Source organism: Schistosoma haematobium, chromosome 1 (genome assembly GCF_000699445.3).
Source record: "Schistosoma haematobium chromosome 1, whole genome shotgun sequence".
In the NCBI taxonomy this organism is placed as follows: Eukaryota; Metazoa; Platyhelminthes; class Trematoda; order Strigeidida; family Schistosomatidae; genus Schistosoma; species Schistosoma haematobium.
Genome location: NC_067196.1, coordinates 38,637,105 through 38,656,985, shown reverse-complemented (window position 1 = coordinate 38,656,985; position 19,881 = coordinate 38,637,105). Strand labels below are relative to the sequence as shown.

The following is a 19,881-nucleotide window of genomic DNA, read 5'->3' as shown; positions in this document are numbered from 1 at the left end:
CAAAATTTTGTGTTCAGAAACTTCTTACACAAGTCAGTTCGGAAAACGACTAAATAATATAAAAAAAACTAGAAAGTTTGTCTCTTCTTTTACACTTAAAGAATGTCCGTGTCATCCACTTATATCCATAGACTAGAAAACCATCATTGTGATAAGAAAGTTCGTAGTCAATCATACAACGGGATTCATTGGACATTTTTAAATTTAAATAAGTGGTGTTGGGCTGAATGCACTTTAAAGACTTTCAAATCGCTTCTAAATATGCAACACTAAAACATTAACAAACTCCTAAATACAGATTAGCCGATGGCTTGCTCAGTACACTCGGCTTGTGATAAGGTGTGAGTTATTTTATCGTGTAGGTTGATAAGTACGGAACAGGTTTAGCTATTTTCCATATACGTAACTTTTCTGTTTTACTTCTGAGTTGGCTAGGTGTTGGTGTAAACCAGTTCCAGGTTATGGTATTGCATTTTACAGATTATGCTCCCTTATAAGAATAGCCAGTTGCAGAAGTCCCCAAATGTCGGCATCTTCACCTATTATGTTCAAACTTTACAAATGTGTGGATACACTAAAATGAAAAAAGTTAGAACTAGTAAAGACACTTCCTAACGAAGCCCAACGTGATGGAGTACAACTCCATGACATTACCTATTGGTTTCGAGTGAAACGCTGTTTATAAGTTCATCTACTTTTAATCAGATAAATGATCTAGAATCTGAGGAACTCATTAATACATATTTGAAGCCCACATCATTATGTTGTGCTCCAACTAACACGGATTTGTGATGCTAGAACTAGTTATCTCAAAATAATTCATACCTCAAACTAATACGACTACCAACTAAGACCAGAATACTCCCAAACTATATACCCCAGTATGTCAATTTAACCATAAATTGAAGGACGCCATACTCGAAGCCCATCAAATTACTGTCACGTCCTGTTGCTTTGTTTTATTTACAACAGCCTTCTTAACCTCAGCAAGAGTTGGAGGTTTGACTGCAGTCAAATCTTGGACAATTGAAGTGTAGCGAAAAATAACTCATGTGAGGGCTAATGATACTATCCAGTCGCATAAGTTGAGGTAGGTGGGGTGTTTTTTCGGACGCCCCAACCACTATGTGGCCACGGAGTGCTGATTGAAGTGTAACTTTAGGTTTACCTCTGTATATTTAACTACGATAAACGTCAAACAGCCTATTTCAATATTCTAGTCAAGCTTCCGTCTGATCGTATATGCAAAACGATAACAGTGAACCACACAAGTTTTTTTTGGTACCTAGAACCTGTCTTTACTAACCGCTTCGCTGAATCGAAAGATACCAGCTATAAATGTCGGACAGCCAATCACGATGACAGGAAAACGGAACCACAGAGAGAAGGTGGTTGTTATTAGTTATCTTCCACTGGCATATAAGTTAAATCGGTCCTGTGTGATAGGAAATCAGTCTTATATCGAGTAGCTTAAAAATAGCGTTTCTGACTGTATCAATGGTCTAAAATAGTTTGAGTCCACGGAAAACAATCGTTTTACCAAAGGTTATGACCAAGCTATGATAATGAGCTTCGAACAGCAAGAACAGCTTCTTGATGAATACTAACAACTATTACAGTGTTTCGTGCAATGTTCGAATTCAACGTGTAAAGCAGGTGATCAACCATTTGTATTAAAAAACAAACAAGTATGTATTTACAATTTTTCAAAATATGCTCATAATACAATTTTACATCACCATTTCATTATTTCGAAAAGTCGTTTAGAACAAGTAAGAGGCATGTAAATTTATTCATTTACTGAGAATTATGGGCGCAAATTTCAACGGCGTTAGACGTACTAGAATACAAGGGTAGTATATTTGTAGACTCCGTGGCGCTAAGAACCTTCCTCAGGAACTGTAAACATTCTAGTTTTTCGATTGATCTGATATCTTGTTGTGGGATTTTTGGAATGGACTGTTCTAGAATGTTTAAAATCGGTTCTAGTAAATCTCTTTGTTCTCTAACGCGAACTTCGAATTCCACGTCTTGTTTCGCCAAACATTGCATAACATTCCACATAAAATCCCTGATTTTGAAAAAAATAAAAATAAGCAAACCTCAGTATACTATCAGAATACCAGTGACAAGGTAACAGATATTCATCATTAAAATAAGGTGATAAATCCACCTGGAGCTCTCCTAGGGTTAGTGTCAGTCCAAAGCCGTGGTAGAAAAGTTGGGCATAGGGTTAGCAACCTCATCTTGTAGAAATAAACCTTGCTGAAAAAAACGCTAATCAAGAAAATCATCTAAACCATCTGAACTGGGAGTTGGAGGACCTTCATTTGGAAGACTGACGATGCCTTGTGGTGAAAGCCGAGATTCTTCGGGAACCATGAACCAGATGCCCCTTCTGACAATCAGAGTAATAACTAGCATAGATACACGGAATGTTTGCACAATGTGGGAGACGGCGAAGACCATTCAAATAGCCGTGAAAAGGTACAACGTAGACACAAGCTGGACAGAAAAGACTAGCTTCGGGACAGTTGTCGTTGTGATCTGGTTACGAACAAAAAAATTTCTAGCATACTTAAAGAGTTGCACTGATGTTGCCCAAAGAAGCATGAAAAACACTTGTAGGATGGGAACCTTACGGCTAGAAGAAGGAAGGGATTACGATGAATGTCATCCAGTGCTACTTGCACACCAATGAGAGTAGTGGAGATTATAAAGATCAGTTTAATGAGGCTGCAACCCACCGTAAAGAACTATCCGGGAAAAAACGACCATTCTGAAGGGAGATCTAGATGCCAAAGTCAAAATGGATAATACCGTGTATGACGACACCATGGGACAAAATGGACTGGAAGGAAGGAACGAAAATGGTGAGAGATTTGCAAATTTATATTCCTTTAATGAAATGGCTATGGGTGGAATCATATTCCCCCACAAATGCATATCCAAGGCCACATGAAAAAAGATGTTGGAGGTGGATAGGACACATTTTACTGAAATCCCCAAACCGCATCACGAGGCAAACGCTAACCTCGAATCTTCAAGGCAAAAGAAAAAGAGGGAGACCAAAGAAATCATTGAGCCGGAAATCGGAGGCAGACATCAAAAGGGTAAGTGATACTTTGTAAAAACTGTAAAGGAAAGGTCAGGACAAAGTTGGTTGGAGAATCCTGGTGAGAGGTCTATACTCAACAACTGGTAACAAGCGTATGTAAAACTAACGTGACATATCAGGTTCATACAATTTGGATAACAGCTTAATTACATCTGTTACTGCCCTAGGTTTAAAAGTTATCCATTATGCACTGGAATAAAAAAAACATCGTTTTATTTTCTATGGTGGTTCAAAATACATAATGACTATCCAAGTCTTTTCAGGTAATTCATATTCACAAACCAATGAGTAAATTTCCATCTATACAAAACTCTACATCATAAATGAGTGTATTAATCTACTTCATAATAATCACAAGACATGATGGTATAAATATATTTTAAAATCTCTTATCTACTATCCTTCTAAAAGTCATTGCAAAGAATTTAAAACTAACGAAAGTCTATTTGAAATCAGAATTACACAGGGATAATCAATTGAAAGTTACTCTAATACAATTCCAGTATAAAGTTGAACTTTCTAATAAAACAATCACTATTAAAAATACACATTTAATAAGATGAAATAGAATAATGAACTTACAGTTGTATAAAATCATCTTCTTTCCATAAAATATATAATCCTTTTAACGCCCATTGCCATGTAATCATTTTATGATTTTCAGCATAACTAAACCAATCATATAATGTGTTAATTAATTTTGTTTTCCATGTTAAGTATTCTTCACGATTGATTTTATTATCATTATTATATTCAGTAGATAATTCATCAAAAATTGGAAAACATAATTTTGTACTTTCAATGATCATAAATTTAACAAGTTGGTCATACTGTTTCATAATTGATTGATCAACTTTTATTCCACTCACATCATGAGATCTAGTAGTTGTAGAAACATCATTCATTGGTTTTATTAAATTATCTAACCTTTTTAAAGTATTTATTATATTCATAGACATATCTAATGCATTCTTTGGATTAATAGTAGCCCATTTGCACACTGTAAGCGTTATCCGTTTAATGGTGCTTGGAGAAACATATAAATAGTGAGAGAATTCAGTGTTTAACAAGTCATTTAATATTCTGCATAGGTGACTATATACGGCTAATTTTATTGAATGGATAGTTTGTTGATTATATGTCTTTTTGTTTAAAGGGATCTTTAGATTCGGTACAGTATAACTATCGCATAATCTCAATATTCTGTTATAATTTTTGATTAAAACTATCAGTAAACTGTTTGATGATAATATCACTTCAAAATACTGACAATAAGTTGTATTATAACGTTGGATTAATTGATCAAATTCACTCATATCACATTCATTAAATTGAATCATTAATCTACAATAATTATACATATAAGTTCGTTTCATTCGACTATTAGGCAATAAAAATGTTCTATCTTCATGATGAATTAATAAATTATGGATTTTTTGACCTAATTCTACATTTAATTCATTCACTGCACATTTCATTGCTATTGGAAAAAACGTATAATCATCCATTGTCCATGCATCAAAACGTTGAGGTGAACCGCCTATACCAGAATTATTATTATTAAAATAGATTTCTACTTCATTTAATAATTCATTCAATAGATTAGAACAAGTATAGGATGAATGATCAGTATGATAATTTATCAAATTATTATTATTATTCTGTTTATTTATTGTCGATGTGGAAGATCGATTTACAGGTGCTGGTGTTTCATGAATTAACAACAACAAATTAGCTAATGTACCAAGTTCAGGTTTAAAATTTAATCGTTTTAATTCATTTAATAAGCCTAAACCTACTGAGACATAATTTCCATTAGATAAATGTAATGTTGGTGACGTCGAATATTTCATTTTAGCACTTGCATATGCTAGTGTATAAAGAATATTGGTAAAAATTGAAATATTTATTGGATCTCCACATGTTTTCACATGTTCTAAAATATCCAAAATTACATTCCACAGATTCTCTTCACCTCTCATTACAACGGTTAATTGATGTAGAGAACGAATTAATTGATTATATGTGGCTAGATCAAGATATTTATCGTCATTTTTTGATTCCCATACAAGTTTAGTCAATTCGAAAGCACGATCAGCATTACCGAATCTAGCTGCACCACGAATCATACTTCGATAACCTGCTGGAGTGTTGAGAATGTTAAATTCTTTATGAAACAATTTTTCTGCAGGTGAGTCTAAATTCCAATTATTAGACTCTCCTACTAATGATATGGAGTCCCCTGTAAACTCATAGTTGATTTCATCATCTGTTATATTTTCCAACTCGTTTTGATTGGTTATTATTTGTTTGTCATGATTATATCTAGGAGTAAAATCAAAACGATGAGTCATATAGATTTCATCTGGATCCGGAAGATTACTCCAATTATAATTATTTAATAATACATGGGAATGAGATCCACCTCGACCACCATTTGTAACACATAAAAGGTCAAGCAAGCGATGCAAAGTATTCGATGTCCATTTGTAATCCTAATATATACACACAAAATATAAATAACATGAGAACTATACGGGAAATTATAACACGAAAAAGCAAATAACCTCATAGTATAATGATTTCAAAAAATATTTAATTAGAACTTACTTTTTAAGTTACTAATTTATTTACTATAGTAGTATATATGAAATTCGCTAAATTGGTATAACTGCTAAACCTGTGCTAGATCAACACTCAAAGACTATTGTTAGTATGATACTTTAACCTTACTATATTAATATACCTTATACTCTTTCATTATTATAGTAACAGATATTTGTAGACATACCACCGACATGTTTGTTTTTTAAAACTGACTTATAAACATTTTAATCAAACGATTTGGCAATCTGATATATATATATATATATATATATATATATATATATATATATTGGAGATCTTTGTGTCGTAACAGAATCTATCCTAATGCGAAAACACTTGGAAGAAATACAGCGAATGAAATTCATACTTTAAAAATGAATAGCCGTAACTTGGAAAGGAATCTTCTTCAGAGACAATATTCCGTTAAAAACCTGTCTTCAGAGCTTCAGTCAATGTTTACGGACTATGTGGAAAAAATTTCCAAGAACAGAGCTGAGAAGACGATGACAAAACAAGTGAAAACTTTGGAAAACCAAAAACCAGAAAAAGAACTTCCTTTCGACCCGAAAGGAATGGATAGTGGCTAACAGTGAAATTTAGGACATACTTTTCGTCCTATTTTGCATTCATCACCTGGGTTCATTGGCGTTCTCGTGTTCATGTTCACATTAAAGCACAAGCTCAACACCATATACTTTGAACGCTTAACACTTTGTTTACTGCACTACTGAATCGAAATAGTCTCAGGTTCTTACAGAAGGGATGAGTTTTACTATTTACTTGTAAGGGTTTGTATCCTCTCATTGTTGATGTCAAGGTGTGAAAATCAACGACAGGAAGGTTCAAACTTTATAAATAAATTATGTATATTAATTTTGTTGCTATGATATACAGGCTTACAGGAGCTATCTCATTATATAATTTCCACGAATGTTTAGCAGCAAGAAGTAAAATCAACCGATCCATAGCTTCATCATTGCTTAATGATCCTTCAACAGCACGTTTCAAAATACTATCTGGAGTTTGTATAGGTATCCATCGCTTAATATGTGGAGCCTGAAAAAGGAGAGAATACAAATTTAGAAGTGAATTAGTTCAGCTGATACAGTGAAACTCAAATTACGGAGAGCAGAACTTGTAAATATTTTTCTAACAAAAAGCTAATAAAGAACTGAAATATTTACTTTTATTCAACATTACAACAAAAATTACCAATAGTTTACTAGAATTATGATAAATAACAATACTTCAGAATGTTTAAAATAAATTAATGAGTAAACCTCTAACCTGGTGGCGAAACAGATGAAAATTTACTATCGACTGAGTATAACCAAAAGAATCACAGTTCAAGGATACACTACATCTAAACTACGATACATTGTTGATGCTAGTTTTAATATATAAACCATAGATTCTATTAAATACAAATACTCATCAAGTTTATCTTTTGTGAAATTACTAGAAATAGGAATGAAAAAATCATCTTACTTACTTCTGTACTTAAAGCTGTAATATCATTCGGAAAAAAATCTCTGGCAGATACTCTTGCAGCTAAACGACCTTTAGCTTTTGACAACATACAAAGACGTGTTTTTGAGGTCGATAAACAACTAAAATCTGGACCTAAATGAAAATTTGGAGCTTCTGGAACAGGTTGCACACATGAAATTAATGCGCGTATAACAGAAGTAGAATTCCTGTACCGTTTCAAAGGTGGGTTCACATCGGATGAATTATTTTCTTCCTTCAATTTTAAGGATGACAACTTGGAAAAATATGTTTTAAATAAGAAATTTCTTGTGATTGATGATGCATGAGTTACGCAAGAGTAACGTAACATATCTGTGTACCTATAGAGAAACAAATACAATAGGGTGATGTGTAATAAAGAATCGGATATATTAGTGAATGAATGTCTGTAAACAAAGATACATGTTCTCATTTACTCGACTACGTAAAGGTAGTTCAAGAGCTACACAACCCAACAATTTACATAGTTGATTAACTGATGAATGATTATATTTACTTTATTTAGAACAGTAAAACAATGTTACACTATCGTCGTTGGGCATCAAGCTAATTCGTATTATTTTATTGGACAAATTGTAATCATCTAAATAATGTTTGTACCCAAAATAATGTACAGAATCATGGTATTATAATTAGAAATTTGGAGAAAAAATAATTCCACATGATGAGTTGCTAATACACTACGGTATAGTACACCTTGAAAAATTCTCGCTCTACAAATAACCTGCTAACAGATGATTCACGTGAGGCTGTGATAATTAATTACTGAATTAATTTACAATCATATAACAATTAGTATCAACAATGCTTCTTCAAAACAACACACCATTGTTGTGATGTGTTGTGAAAATTAGTTTGGGTTGTTAATCGTATTCATCACAGATTGGCCTATGCAGGAATCCTCGAAACAAAATGAAGTATATTATAATCATTAAGTTCTAGTATAATGATATTGTCCTTTTTGGGTTTTAATTAACTACTAGTAAATCGCAGGTTGTATTAAGACACGATGGTAATTCAACGCTAATTGTTCATCGATGGGAAAAACAAATCATAGCAAATAAATAATCAGCACGTTCAATGTATTATTTTAGGATTCAACCGAAAACGTTTTTGCGAACTGTATGGCTGAGAAGCGCCAAACTAATGAGTTATGATGATTAAGTATTCTACACTCTTTACTGATTCTTTGAACTAATGATCATTTCCTAAGAAAAAAAACAACTCCTAAATTAATTAATTCTTTAGAAGTGTATACCTTGTTACAGGAATTTATTTCCAAAACATACAAAACAAATATTTAAGAACAGGATTCTCAAAATCATCATAACAGTTAAACTGATAAGCAGTTGTTTTAATAATAATAATAATAATAATGACAGTGAAAATATCTAGAACACGTTATAAAAATATGTTTGACAAAGAACAAGGAATAACGATAACCATCTTAGCAGTATAAACAATGAAATGCACAAACAGAAAAATGTGCATATTATTATTTTGATGCATATCATCATTTTCCTCTTAATGAATGAGAACGTAAATTAGGACCAGAATTCATTCTATTTAGGCGCATAGCAATTGAACGTGTCATACGAATATTTTGATCAAGACTACCTTGTGTAGTGTTAACAGTATTAGTAATTGTTGCACTTAATGTTGTTGTGGTATGATCATCGGTTTTTAATTTTCCACTTAATAATTGAATAGATCGAGCAGTCTGTTTAACTTGAGATTGAAATTTTACATCCGTTGATGGATAATCAACAGAGTTATGTTTGAATTTTGTTCCTGTCACTATTGTTGGAGATGTTGATATTATGTCAATCGAAGGTGTTGTTGTAATAGAACATGTCAATGATACATTTGTGTTAGAATCCTTGTTTATGTCTTTTAGATTAACATTTATTATTGGTTGGGAATTTGATGTTACTGTAGGTGATTCATTTGATGAATAGAATGATTTTGTTATTAAAGGAGATAATTCTGATGATTCAGATCTTATAGTTAATTGATTTTTAGAAGTATTTCGTGTTGTACGCCGTAATGATTTAGAACTAGTAATGTTTGTTAACGGTTCTGTATCGCTGGAAGATTCAGATACTGTAGTATTAATCGATGATTGTTCTAACTTATTTGACACTATAATTAGAAAAAACATGTATGTATACATAAGTAAGGATAAAAAAATCGTCGGACCAAACAGAATAGAACAAATTAAGAAATGTCTGTAAATTAACAATTATGTATGAAAAATTTATATTGTAAGAGATCATTTTTAAGTGACTAGAAAAAATAGAAAAAGTAGTGATTACTAATTGTATGGAAGAATTAGAAGGTAGCTAGTAGTCACTGAAAGTTAGTGAACATTAGACACCTATCATTAGTATGCTTTTGACGGTCATCCTATGTCCGGAAATACAATTTCGTATAAAGTTAAAATAAGAGCATTTAAAATCCTGTGATAAATACGTTATAGTTGGTTCACTTAATAAAAATCCAATGATTAGGGTTTTCTATATTCGACTAGTTGGTAAACAAAGACTGACTGAAGCTAAACTTGTAAACCACTGGAACCCAGTTGCGATTTTGAGGTTGGGGGTTTGAGCGTGAGACCGAAAATCCTGGATCTAATCCTCAGTGACCAGTCATGAATGCGTATTGACAAGAAGTCCCACATTAGGACAAAAACAGCTGTCCGGTGCTTCTAGATCTTTAGTGGTTGTCTAACTTGGATTGGTTCGTGATTTCAATAAAGTAGTTGGTAATACGTAGTTTGAACATTTACATGATAAATATACATCTTTATTTAATCTTAGCTTAGTTGATCACCCAAGTTATAGTTTCGGGACTAATGAACACTGGATTACTTTCGAAGTGGTTAACTTGAAAATAAATATTCAATTTTGACTACATTTATATTACCTTAAACACATCATGTGTTATTAGTATCCACAAAATATATATGATTTACAGTTTAATACACAAAACTAATTTCATGTGGTTATTGATCTGTGCTTACCACTCCTTCAATAACACATACCATTACTATTGCACAACCTTTTCGGGTTTTTCCAATACAGAAATCATATAAGTAAATGATACTTTCTAATCATTTTAACAGATAAGCCTACTCATTTTTTGTGACAATATAAATCCGTTTACAGAATAATTAGCTTTACTAACGAAATCATGAAACAAATTCAAGAGAGTTATATAATTATTGAGATATCGGTCAATCTATTAGACTGATCATTCAAAAAAGACTCGTTTTTATCCGACTAGAAGATTATGAAAATTACTCTTAAAAGGGGAAACATCTAGTTAGATCAAAGAGCTTTAAAAACTTCACTGAATGATAATATAAACTAGCTGTTCAGACTACATCAAACTGGGCAACTTACAAACTAGGGAGTAGCTGTTCAAAGAAGAATACATTGTGCTAGGAATTGAAATGAGACAACAAAAGCATGCTCTACGAGGGGTAACAGGAGTAAGCAAGTAAGAAAACTGCCGCACACACACCATAAAGCGTAGTCAGAAATATAATAAACATTCAGTTGGTAGACAAACTAAACTAATTAATTTAATACGATACAGATGGATATCTACTTATTAACTTGACCAATTAATATGGACATAAAATGCCAAAATTTCACATTAGGAAATAATTATGGAACACAGTCACCAAATTAATCTCCACATGATTTTCCTGAAAATATCTTCCCTAAAATTTGATTACCTGAACGCATATCCTTTTCATCTGACCAGCATTTATTAAACCAAAACTTCGAAGTTCGATCAATATAATGGATAAACATGTACAAATGTCGATGAATTATAGCACGTCGACAAGGTGTTAACTGCATACCATCCAGTAATGTAGGAAGGATAGCTACAAAATAATGTTTCAGTAATACAAAACAAAACTTACGATCATTCAAACTAACAATAGCCGAATAAAAAAACGCAAGGAACACTAATAAAAAAATCTGGATCCATTTATAGTACACAGAACTAAGTAGTTGAGATTTTCGTTCATATTTTGGCTTACATGAAAAGCTTGAGTATAAAAGTGAAGAAGTTTGGTTCCGGTAGATGAAATGTGTATTGTGATTTAAATGTAATTAAGACAGATAATCATCAATTTTATCATACAAATAATAACATTAATGTAGCCCAATAGTTAAGTACAAATAAGTATATCCCCTTTTGAGCTGAACATTATATACAAAGATTAGTGACGTTACTCAGTTGCATAAACAGAAGTTAGTTGGGGTCGATATGAAAAATTAAGACTAAAATATACATACAGTAGGATTTGAAAGAAATTGAAAACTTGATAATAACTGTCATACGAGAGGATCTACAATGATTCAAATATTCTAAGTACATGGCATGAACCAACACATAAAACGGATGCTAATATAGATTAACTGCACGAAATTAACTATTTATTATGTTTTGTTTTTCAATGTTAGTTTTTTTAACTCTATTTTCTGCTATACAAATAGTTATTACAGCAGTTTTGATTGTTCCTGATTAATTCTTTTTCTTGTGTTAATTCAAAGTGTAGAAATTAAACTGATACAAAACTTGTTTGATTTTATGGTATTCACTGTAGTTGAACAAAGCTCGAGTTCTAAACCTTGATAAATATGGGTTGCAGAACAAATATTGTGTCTGTAATTTAACAAGACATAAGAATTATTAGAAGATAAATTGTAACTCTCAAATGGAGCGAACATAATCTTTTAGATTAGACAAGACTATTGGACAGATTTGTTCAGCAATAGAATATAACACTTTAAACGTTGGATAAGCTGTATCAATCACCAATCGGTTACGCAGAATCAAATCATGAGATAATAGTATCAAATGTTGATACTACTTCTACTATTACCAACACCACAAATTCATCTTGTGATCTTAAACGCGTAAAAATCATGTCACGCAAGTTCTTAATGACTCTATGCAAAACTAACAAAGATACATCAACACAACCACCACCACTAACATCAACAATAACGGTACAACTATGGAAATAAGAGTAAATAAAACCGAAATAACATGGAATTCCTTTTGAAGGAAATTCATACAGTAAATGCAACTACAATTGTTGAGTATATATACTGGAGTGTCGATAGGTGACTGAAAGTTGAACAAACAAATCATATAATATTATTACATGTAAACCCATGTTTTAAATAACCAAAACTACGAGACAAAAAAATTAATCAATTTACAGATAACCTACTGATTAGTCTTAAAAGGTAGTAAGGAGGATAATTTAAACAGGGCAATCGTGGGTTTTTTATAACTTCTGAATTTGGAAGCAATTCATATCGAGGTGAAGAGAATCGATAAATGGAATGAATATCGTTTGGTCCATGGTGATAATTTACACTGAATGCTCGACCATCTTCAAACAAGTGACCGTTGAAACTAATATAGTACAGAAGTAAAAAGTAGTGAAAATGTCACATAGAAAAAGACAAATTTTGTACAATAAAACAACTTAGAGACAAGTACCAAAACCATGAGGATCATTTACCTTTAAGTACGTTATATTTCAATTTAAACATTAATCACGTTATATACGGACGGAAAATAAATGAATGTAACAGCCAGGAATTATTTATGGACCGTTATATATATACTTATTGTATATTGATTATTATTATACGGTTTACTATTCTTAAGATATTCCCAATTTATTAGTAACAGTCTCTCACAATCGCAGCCACTTTTGGGCTTGGTCTCGTATAATTGTTATTTTCTATTTCATGTTATGATACGATCTTGTTTGTTTGTATATACACCCAGTATCACTGAAATATATGATTCGTATAGCGGAGGCTGACACTAGCGTTCTGGTCTGAACAGGCTGGATTAGGAGAGAAGTAACTATTTCAGAGGACCAATAGGAACCGTATGTTGCTCGACCTAGTCTATGCGTCGTTAGTCGGAACGTATAAGTCGGTATAAATTGACGATCTTATCACGTGATATATAAATCTGGGTATGAGGGCATAAAAAGTCAGTTTACATAAACAAAGTATAAAAGAAGTCATTGATTACAGGTTATGTGCCCATACTAAGTGAAAACACTTTCTATGATTGGATACCAAGGTCTTTTATGTGTTCCTTATATTCTCCTATTTTAAATTTAAATTTTTCAACTTATAATAAATATTGACCTCTTTTTCTAATTAATTGTTCGAAATTACCAGGTGAAACAGAAAGAGATTCCTAAAATTTGTAATCTAAATAACGTTATATTACCACTCAATGGATGTATGATTTTTACTGTAAAATTATTGTATTTTAATGTACGATTTGATGAGACCCTAGTGAAAAATATTTTTTTTCTCAGTTAGATGTTATTATAATTATCATAACTTTTCAATAACAAATAAAATAGTATGAACTTATGACGAATGCATTGAGTTGCATTGAATTTTTTTATCAAATTCATAGACGACCACAATTACTACTTATTACGAAATTCATGTTAGTGATGTATACATGATATATTTAATTCAGAGAGAAAACGGATATGACACAACTGACTGATGTCTAAGCGTTTAATGCTTAGCTTATAATTTAGCTTTTATAAAATGAGTTGTTTAAACAAAAGCGTACATCCTATAAATAATTTAAGACAAAACTTTATCAACTTCAAAGTGTAACAATAGTTACTTTAAGTAGGGAAATATGACCACAAAAAAGTGGATAATCTTCCAAACAATAAAAAGTTGTGGTTACAGCGATACTTTAAAACGTCATCAATATTGTCTAACCATCTCCAAAATAATAGATTGTATATTCCAATGACAGTCGAGACAATGAAAATAAGTACAGCCTAGGCTTAGGTATGAACTTGTTTATGAATTCATCAGCTTTTTACAACGTATATGACATCGTCCCGCAATCAATTCATAAAAATTTACTTAAACTTATTTGTTGAGAGTGAAATTTCATTTACTCATTGAATAATATCAAGTCAATGCTCACAATACTGAGCACCTACTTTTGTAATCAGTTCCCGAAAACCTTTGAATTTAACCGGATTATTTAAAAATAGAGGCCTAGAGTAAAATAATGTGTTAAGATTATGAGATTTAATACATTAGAATAAAATGAATCTGAATTATTAAAAAACACTTACTCGTTTGTAAAATATAATTTTTCATTAGGAAGTAGTAGATAGCTTTTTACGGTAAAATCAAACAGTATGCGTAGGCTAGAACAAACCTCTGCACAAATTAACCGGTTTCGATCAGTTAGTGAGAATAAAGGGTTCATGATACGTGAAACGCGATCTGAAATGATTCCTTTGAAATGAATAAAACCAAGAAAAGCTCCCATAATCTATCATATTGAAGCTTAAAGCGAAAAAAAGATTTTTTCAATTATTGAACAGCGTAATAGTCAAAGACGGATATATTATTCAACTAACAGACTTTTTTGCAAAATTGAAACATCGAAAGACTACAATGAGCCTGTAAAGTTACAGTATATGTTGAATAAAAATAGTAAATAAATAACATAATCTAGCAATGAAGTTCAGGTTTATTTCAATCAGTCAGTCAGCTACAACGTAGGACCAGGCACATATGTGCATCGGTCCAGGTTGCCATACCGCGTCAGCACAACAAGATGAACACCGGATTCATAGCAGTGGTTAGGTCAAAGGTAGTAATATGTAAGAGAAAGACTGCATATAGAGATATAGTACAAGAAGAAAGAATTGGTTCGTAGGAAGAAAGATATGAAGCGATTTTAATCTCTTAGTTTAAGGGAAGACAGGAAGTGTATAAGTACAGTTTAAAAAAAAGTAAATAAACCTCTCCTCAGGTTTATTTACTTTTTTTAAACTGTACTTATTAACAGGGCTTGTGTCCTTACCAGTGAGGTGCGCAAATCGGAGTAGGTAGAGTGGAGTTTGAATATACCGTCAAACGGTTTACGTTTATGTGTCACTGCTATAGTACGGGTTTAACCCAACATACAGCTTGAAAGTAAAATAAGAGTCAACGACCAGGAAAACCAAAGCGCGACACATAACAACTACTACCAATACGGACTTGTAATTTATTTCTGCTTACATAAACTGGAATGAAAAATTACAATAAGTGGAGGTTAAAAAAGAATGTATATTTCCTTTTAAGTTATTGTTACTCGGTAGTTTAAATAACCAACTTTTACCCATCATATCACACGTTCAAACTACAACATAACTATTTCGACTTAGGTAATACGTTTTAACAAACAAAATATACAGCTTTTTCTAATAGTAATTGAATCACGCCATGTTTCATTTAATTGAAATAGAATTACATTATCTTTATCAGAAACAACGCTATCTTCCAATAAATGACTCACCAGTTCACGAAACCGATCAAAATGTTAACTTACCACTTGAGGAACTACTACATCCAAGCAGAGCACTGATATTCAACCCACTGTATGGGAATCCATCAACATACTTTTGGAGCACTTGAAGAACCGAACACCAATACTGAAATGTCTTGGACACATCCGTTCCCACATCACTAGCATCGGTATGACATTTCAATATATCTCGAAGGTTTTGGGGGAGATCTAAAGAAACCATATAAGGTTTGTGTATCTAATATAAACGTTTCTAATTTGCATGAATTTACCTGAAGCTGCTCAAACTGTAATTGTGTTATTTCCTCCTGATCCAGAATGGATGAAAGAACTGGATCCAAAAAAGGAATATTATCATCAAACGATGTGGAACTGATCAATGTTTTCCCCCTATTGCTATCGCTTGAGAGAGAACTATGATAAGATATTTTTGATTTAGATCCTTTCCAAACGCCAGGAACTGTTTCCCAATCAATATCATCACCACTTAAAGCTGCACCCTCCAGAATCATATCGATACGTTGTTTACGCTGATGCCTTCCATGTACCTTAACAAGAATAACAGGATTACGGAAAAGTTACATTTTGGGCAACTTCATCAATTTTTCTTTTTAATACTCGGTTGAATTCATTGTTTTCAAGAAGCAAATCTTCTGGGACTTCACGGTCCCATTTACACTTCCAACCGTGAAAATGAACACAGTAATGGGGAACTACTGTATCTCTACGAGAAACATGTTTTAAGATCTGGATCAAGATATCAAATGAAAAATCAAATATATTACCTTTGCAAAATAAATTAGCTTAGCCTTAGAACTGTCAGGTTCGAAACACAACAGCTTTTGCCCAATATCATAACGATGTGGACGACTGTCCATATTAATACAAGTAGTCTGCCATACAAATCCAGGAATTTCATGTAGGGACTGTATATTAACGAAAATAGCAATGATAGACAAATCACAAAAATATATAGTGACTATAATAAAACATTGCACTTGTTACAATCTCACACAACTACGAATGTGGTTTACGATGTGATTAGGAGTGAAAGCACTGTGAAGTACTGAACTATGGTACTTTCAATTTATTATCTTTTACAAACCGAAACACCCTATGAATAATATATAGAACAACTTAATAAATGGTGTGAACACGTACTTAAAAATGGATGTTTTTAGAATATATATATTCAGCTACCTTTGAGCCAAAACTTGTTGCCGATGGCCTTCAAAGTTTAAGTGTAGTTAAAACTATATTTTATCAACCATTCAAGAGACAGGGAATGTCGGATGCTGAAAATTTCATCCAGCTAATTGACTAGAGGTACTTTGGAGGCTTAGTTTGTGATCAAGGGTTTCAAAGCATAGTAACTACGATAATTAAAGTACAATACAATATTTTGTAACTCCAAACGCTCAGATGTAGTAATGGTGTCAGTTGGTTTTAATGGCCAGGTAGGGAGTTTAAGCCAAATAAGAGGGCACTTAAATAGATCTTAAGGTGTTACAGCTTACCGAACAGACAACAACGAAAGACTGTAGCAATTATGTTCGGATAACCGTTTGTGTCTAGCAAACACTAACTTTTACCATAAAGGAAGATATTTTTGCCTGTCCCACTGGACACAGAAAAGTGAAAATATTTTAGAAAGAGACGGGACTATTATTCAATCCCAATGCATGAGATTAAGGCTACATTAGCATCGCCCAGTGGTCGTCCATAAATTATATTCTTACTAACAAAATCTATGGAAAGAGATCGCAACTTCAGTACCACAGTACATTAATATCCAATGTCATGATTCTCATTCAAGTGAAGAATTTCGAAAATGATATATACCGTCAGAACTGAAAAAAATACTGCCGTCCCGTTCCCAAACACCAAAAGGGAGAACACGTACAACTCACCTATCGCCATGTAGCACCACCTGCGTAAATCGCGGTTACGAAATCCAACATCTAAGGTTGTTTAAGGTTTCGGCTGAGACAGTTTGGTTCAAATGGATCAAATGGCTGTGGACGGAATAGAAGAGGCTTTTGCTTACCAGGCTTCCGTGTCTAGTAGCAGGGGATCATCAAAACCTCCAGGCAGAGACCTAGTTATGCTAACAATAGAAGAGGAAAAAGAAACTGGTAAATCATAGTATGATACTATCTCTAATCCTTAAGAATAGATCGAGTTGCCTATAAAGGACTCCTGGGAAGTCGCTTGGACAAGCTCGGCCGACAGCAAATTCCAGCATTCGACAAATCTTAAGGAGCAGAAGTTGTGTCTACAGTCCGCTCTGCTATGTTGTATCTGCAATTTCTGTGTGTTACCTCTCAGGTTAGTGTTAGAACTAAGCTTAAGTAGGTGTTTAAGAGTATGTCCAGAATTGTTAAGGATACTGTAAGCCATTAGAAGGGCAGCTCTGACACGCCCATACTCTAATGGGTAAAGGTCAAGTGAGTGAAGGCGCTCTTCATAAGGTTTAAATTTGAGTCGTCGGACTGATTTCGTGGCTCGCCGTTAGATACGCTCCAGAGTGTCCGTATCCTTTTGGAGTAAGGGAGGAAACACTATGTTTCCGTACTCTAAATGGGGACGAGTGAAAATATTGATTATATGGAGAGTTCTTCCGTCAAACTGGTCAAAAAAATGCTCTTCCATATCACCGGTGCAAGGTTTGCTCGGAAGGCAATTTTACCACAATTAGCGTAAAGCTTTATATCGTAGGTTACCAACACTCCTAAAACTTTTTCGACTTGGGATACTACTAAGCGGCGTTGCCAGGATTGAAGCTGCTTCCCTGAGTATAGCAGAATGGACTATATCCGGGCCAGGAGAAGTTTCTGATCTTAAGTGCTGCAGATTCCGGAACGCCAAGTCAGCGCTCAGGTTCATTTCGGAAAGTCTTTCGAAGTTGCGGTTGAAGCTGTCATCAGTATATTTGATGTGGGACGGTTGAAATGTCCGATAGTATTGTTCAGCTAAAAGGTTAGCGGCGGCGCCGTCGTTGTTGGTCGGGCCGTTAAGACCTAGCAGTTGGGAAACTCCAGTTTTGCCTTGACGAAGGAGGGTTAATTAAATATCTATGAGGTTGAAGCACTAATGTGTTTTTTCTTTTAACCATAAATTCGTAGTATCATACTTATGTCATTTCATTAGGCTGACTACATTGATAATGAAATGAAGATGCTTGAACGAGAAGAGATTAGTTGAAAATAATGTAAAGACAAGGTGATAAATGTATTGTGGTAAACAAATCTCCAAAACAAGTAATTCTGTGAGTCTCCGACACCGATTCTGACCTCATTAGATTCATCAGATCAACCGTAGTTGAAAGAGGTTCATCAGGCGTTCGCTACAGAATATGTTTAGGTAGCAGCTCAACGAATTCATCACAACAAATAGTCAGCTTAGGTTGTCTACTCCAGGTATCTACTATTTTCCATATATATATATATATATATATATATATATATATATATATATATATATATATATATATATTAAAGCTTCCTCCATTCCCTAATTCTAGTTCGACAAGCGTTAAAGTATTTGGTCGGGAAGATATCAGAAAGAATAGCATTGTCGAGCGCTGAATCTACGTGACATCTTCAAGTTGGTAGTGTTGATAACGACAAACCCTACAGACTTCACTTTTAAGTATAGCAGGTTGAGTGGTTTGTATCTATAATTGCAGCCTGTTTTCCAGGGAGATCCAGCTTCTCTGTGAACGGGTTCACTGATTGGTCTGAACCAAAGTGAAATTTGTCGATCCCGGTCTTTGAAGCATCTTCTCATAGACTCTGAGGCATGTTATTACTTAAATCATTATTTAAGATATGGGATATCAATACGAGGTCACATTATATTCTACGGTATAATGAAAGGAAAAGGTTGGAAAGTTGCCATCTCTAGTTCTAAGAAAGCTTGGAAAGTCCTTACTGTAACTTAATACTTACACGTTGAAGATTACTAAGTTGGCTGCCGTAATCGAATATGAACCAGATGCATGAACTCAATGTTCTAAGTAGGTTTCTTGGCGAGCCAGAAGAACCTAATCAGGATATGACATTACGTGTATGATATTTAAATTTCGTTAAAATATTTGAATGCTCCGTGACTATACAACCTGGGGCTACTATTGCATTTCAATTCGCATCCGATTCCCAGGCACGACTACTATAACGTCTAGGTCTGTTCGTCCTTGCAGGAGTTGGGGGGGGGTGTTCCGCTGACTA

At 33.4% G+C, this 19,881-nt stretch overlaps 1 protein-coding gene across 3 annotated transcripts; it reads right to left on the bottom strand.

Moving 5' to 3' along the window:
• Positions 1 to 971: 971 nt before the first annotated feature.
• Positions 972 to 17,371, bottom strand: MS3_00009595 (uncharacterized protein). 3 transcript variants are annotated; one of them, XM_051217987.1, is made up of 11 exons: positions 16,438 to 17,371; positions 16,235 to 16,399; positions 15,925 to 16,200; positions 15,677 to 15,890; positions 14,427 to 14,592; positions 12,513 to 12,700; positions 10,998 to 11,150; positions 7,218 to 9,397; positions 6,626 to 6,781; positions 3,701 to 5,613; positions 972 to 2,071 (listed from the first exon to the last, which is right to left on the bottom strand). In XM_051217987.1, exons 8-11 carry the CDS (start codon positions 7,665 to 7,667, stop codon positions 1,798 to 1,800), a joined length of 2,793 nt encoding a protein of 930 aa, XP_051073986.1. In that variant the 5' UTR covers positions 7,668 to 9,397; positions 10,998 to 11,150; positions 12,513 to 12,700; positions 14,427 to 14,592; positions 15,677 to 15,890; positions 15,925 to 16,200; positions 16,235 to 16,399; positions 16,438 to 17,371; the 3' UTR covers positions 972 to 1,797. The 3 variants fall into 3 exon arrangements, with proteins under 3 accessions (XP_051073986.1, XP_051073987.1, XP_051073988.1); XM_051217988.1 differs by lacking the exons at positions 15,677 to 15,890; positions 15,925 to 16,200; positions 16,235 to 16,399; positions 16,438 to 17,371 and having other exon boundaries at positions 7,218 to 7,575; positions 8,873 to 9,397; positions 14,427 to 15,075; XM_051217989.1 differs by lacking the exons at positions 6,626 to 6,781; positions 7,218 to 9,397; positions 10,998 to 11,150; ... (4 more) ...; positions 16,235 to 16,399; positions 16,438 to 17,371 and adding an exon at positions 6,333 to 6,556 and having other exon boundaries at positions 972 to 5,613.
• Between the last annotated feature and the right edge of the window lie 2,510 nt (positions 17,372 to 19,881).

Bases quoted from the DNA above. Each gene is read 5' to 3' on its own strand.
- MS3_00009595 (XM_051217987.1), bottom strand. From the start codon at position 7,667: ATGAGAACATGTATCTTTGTTTACAGACATTCATTCACTAATATATCC. The intron at 6,782-7,217 runs GTAAGTAAGATG...CTCCTTTTTCAG, and splicing joins TTACAGCTTTAAGTACAGAA to GCTCCACATATTAAGCGATG. The intron at 5,614-6,625 runs GTAAGCCTGTAT...TGTATATATTAG, and splicing joins TATATAATGAGATAGCTCCT to GATTACAAATGGACATCGAA.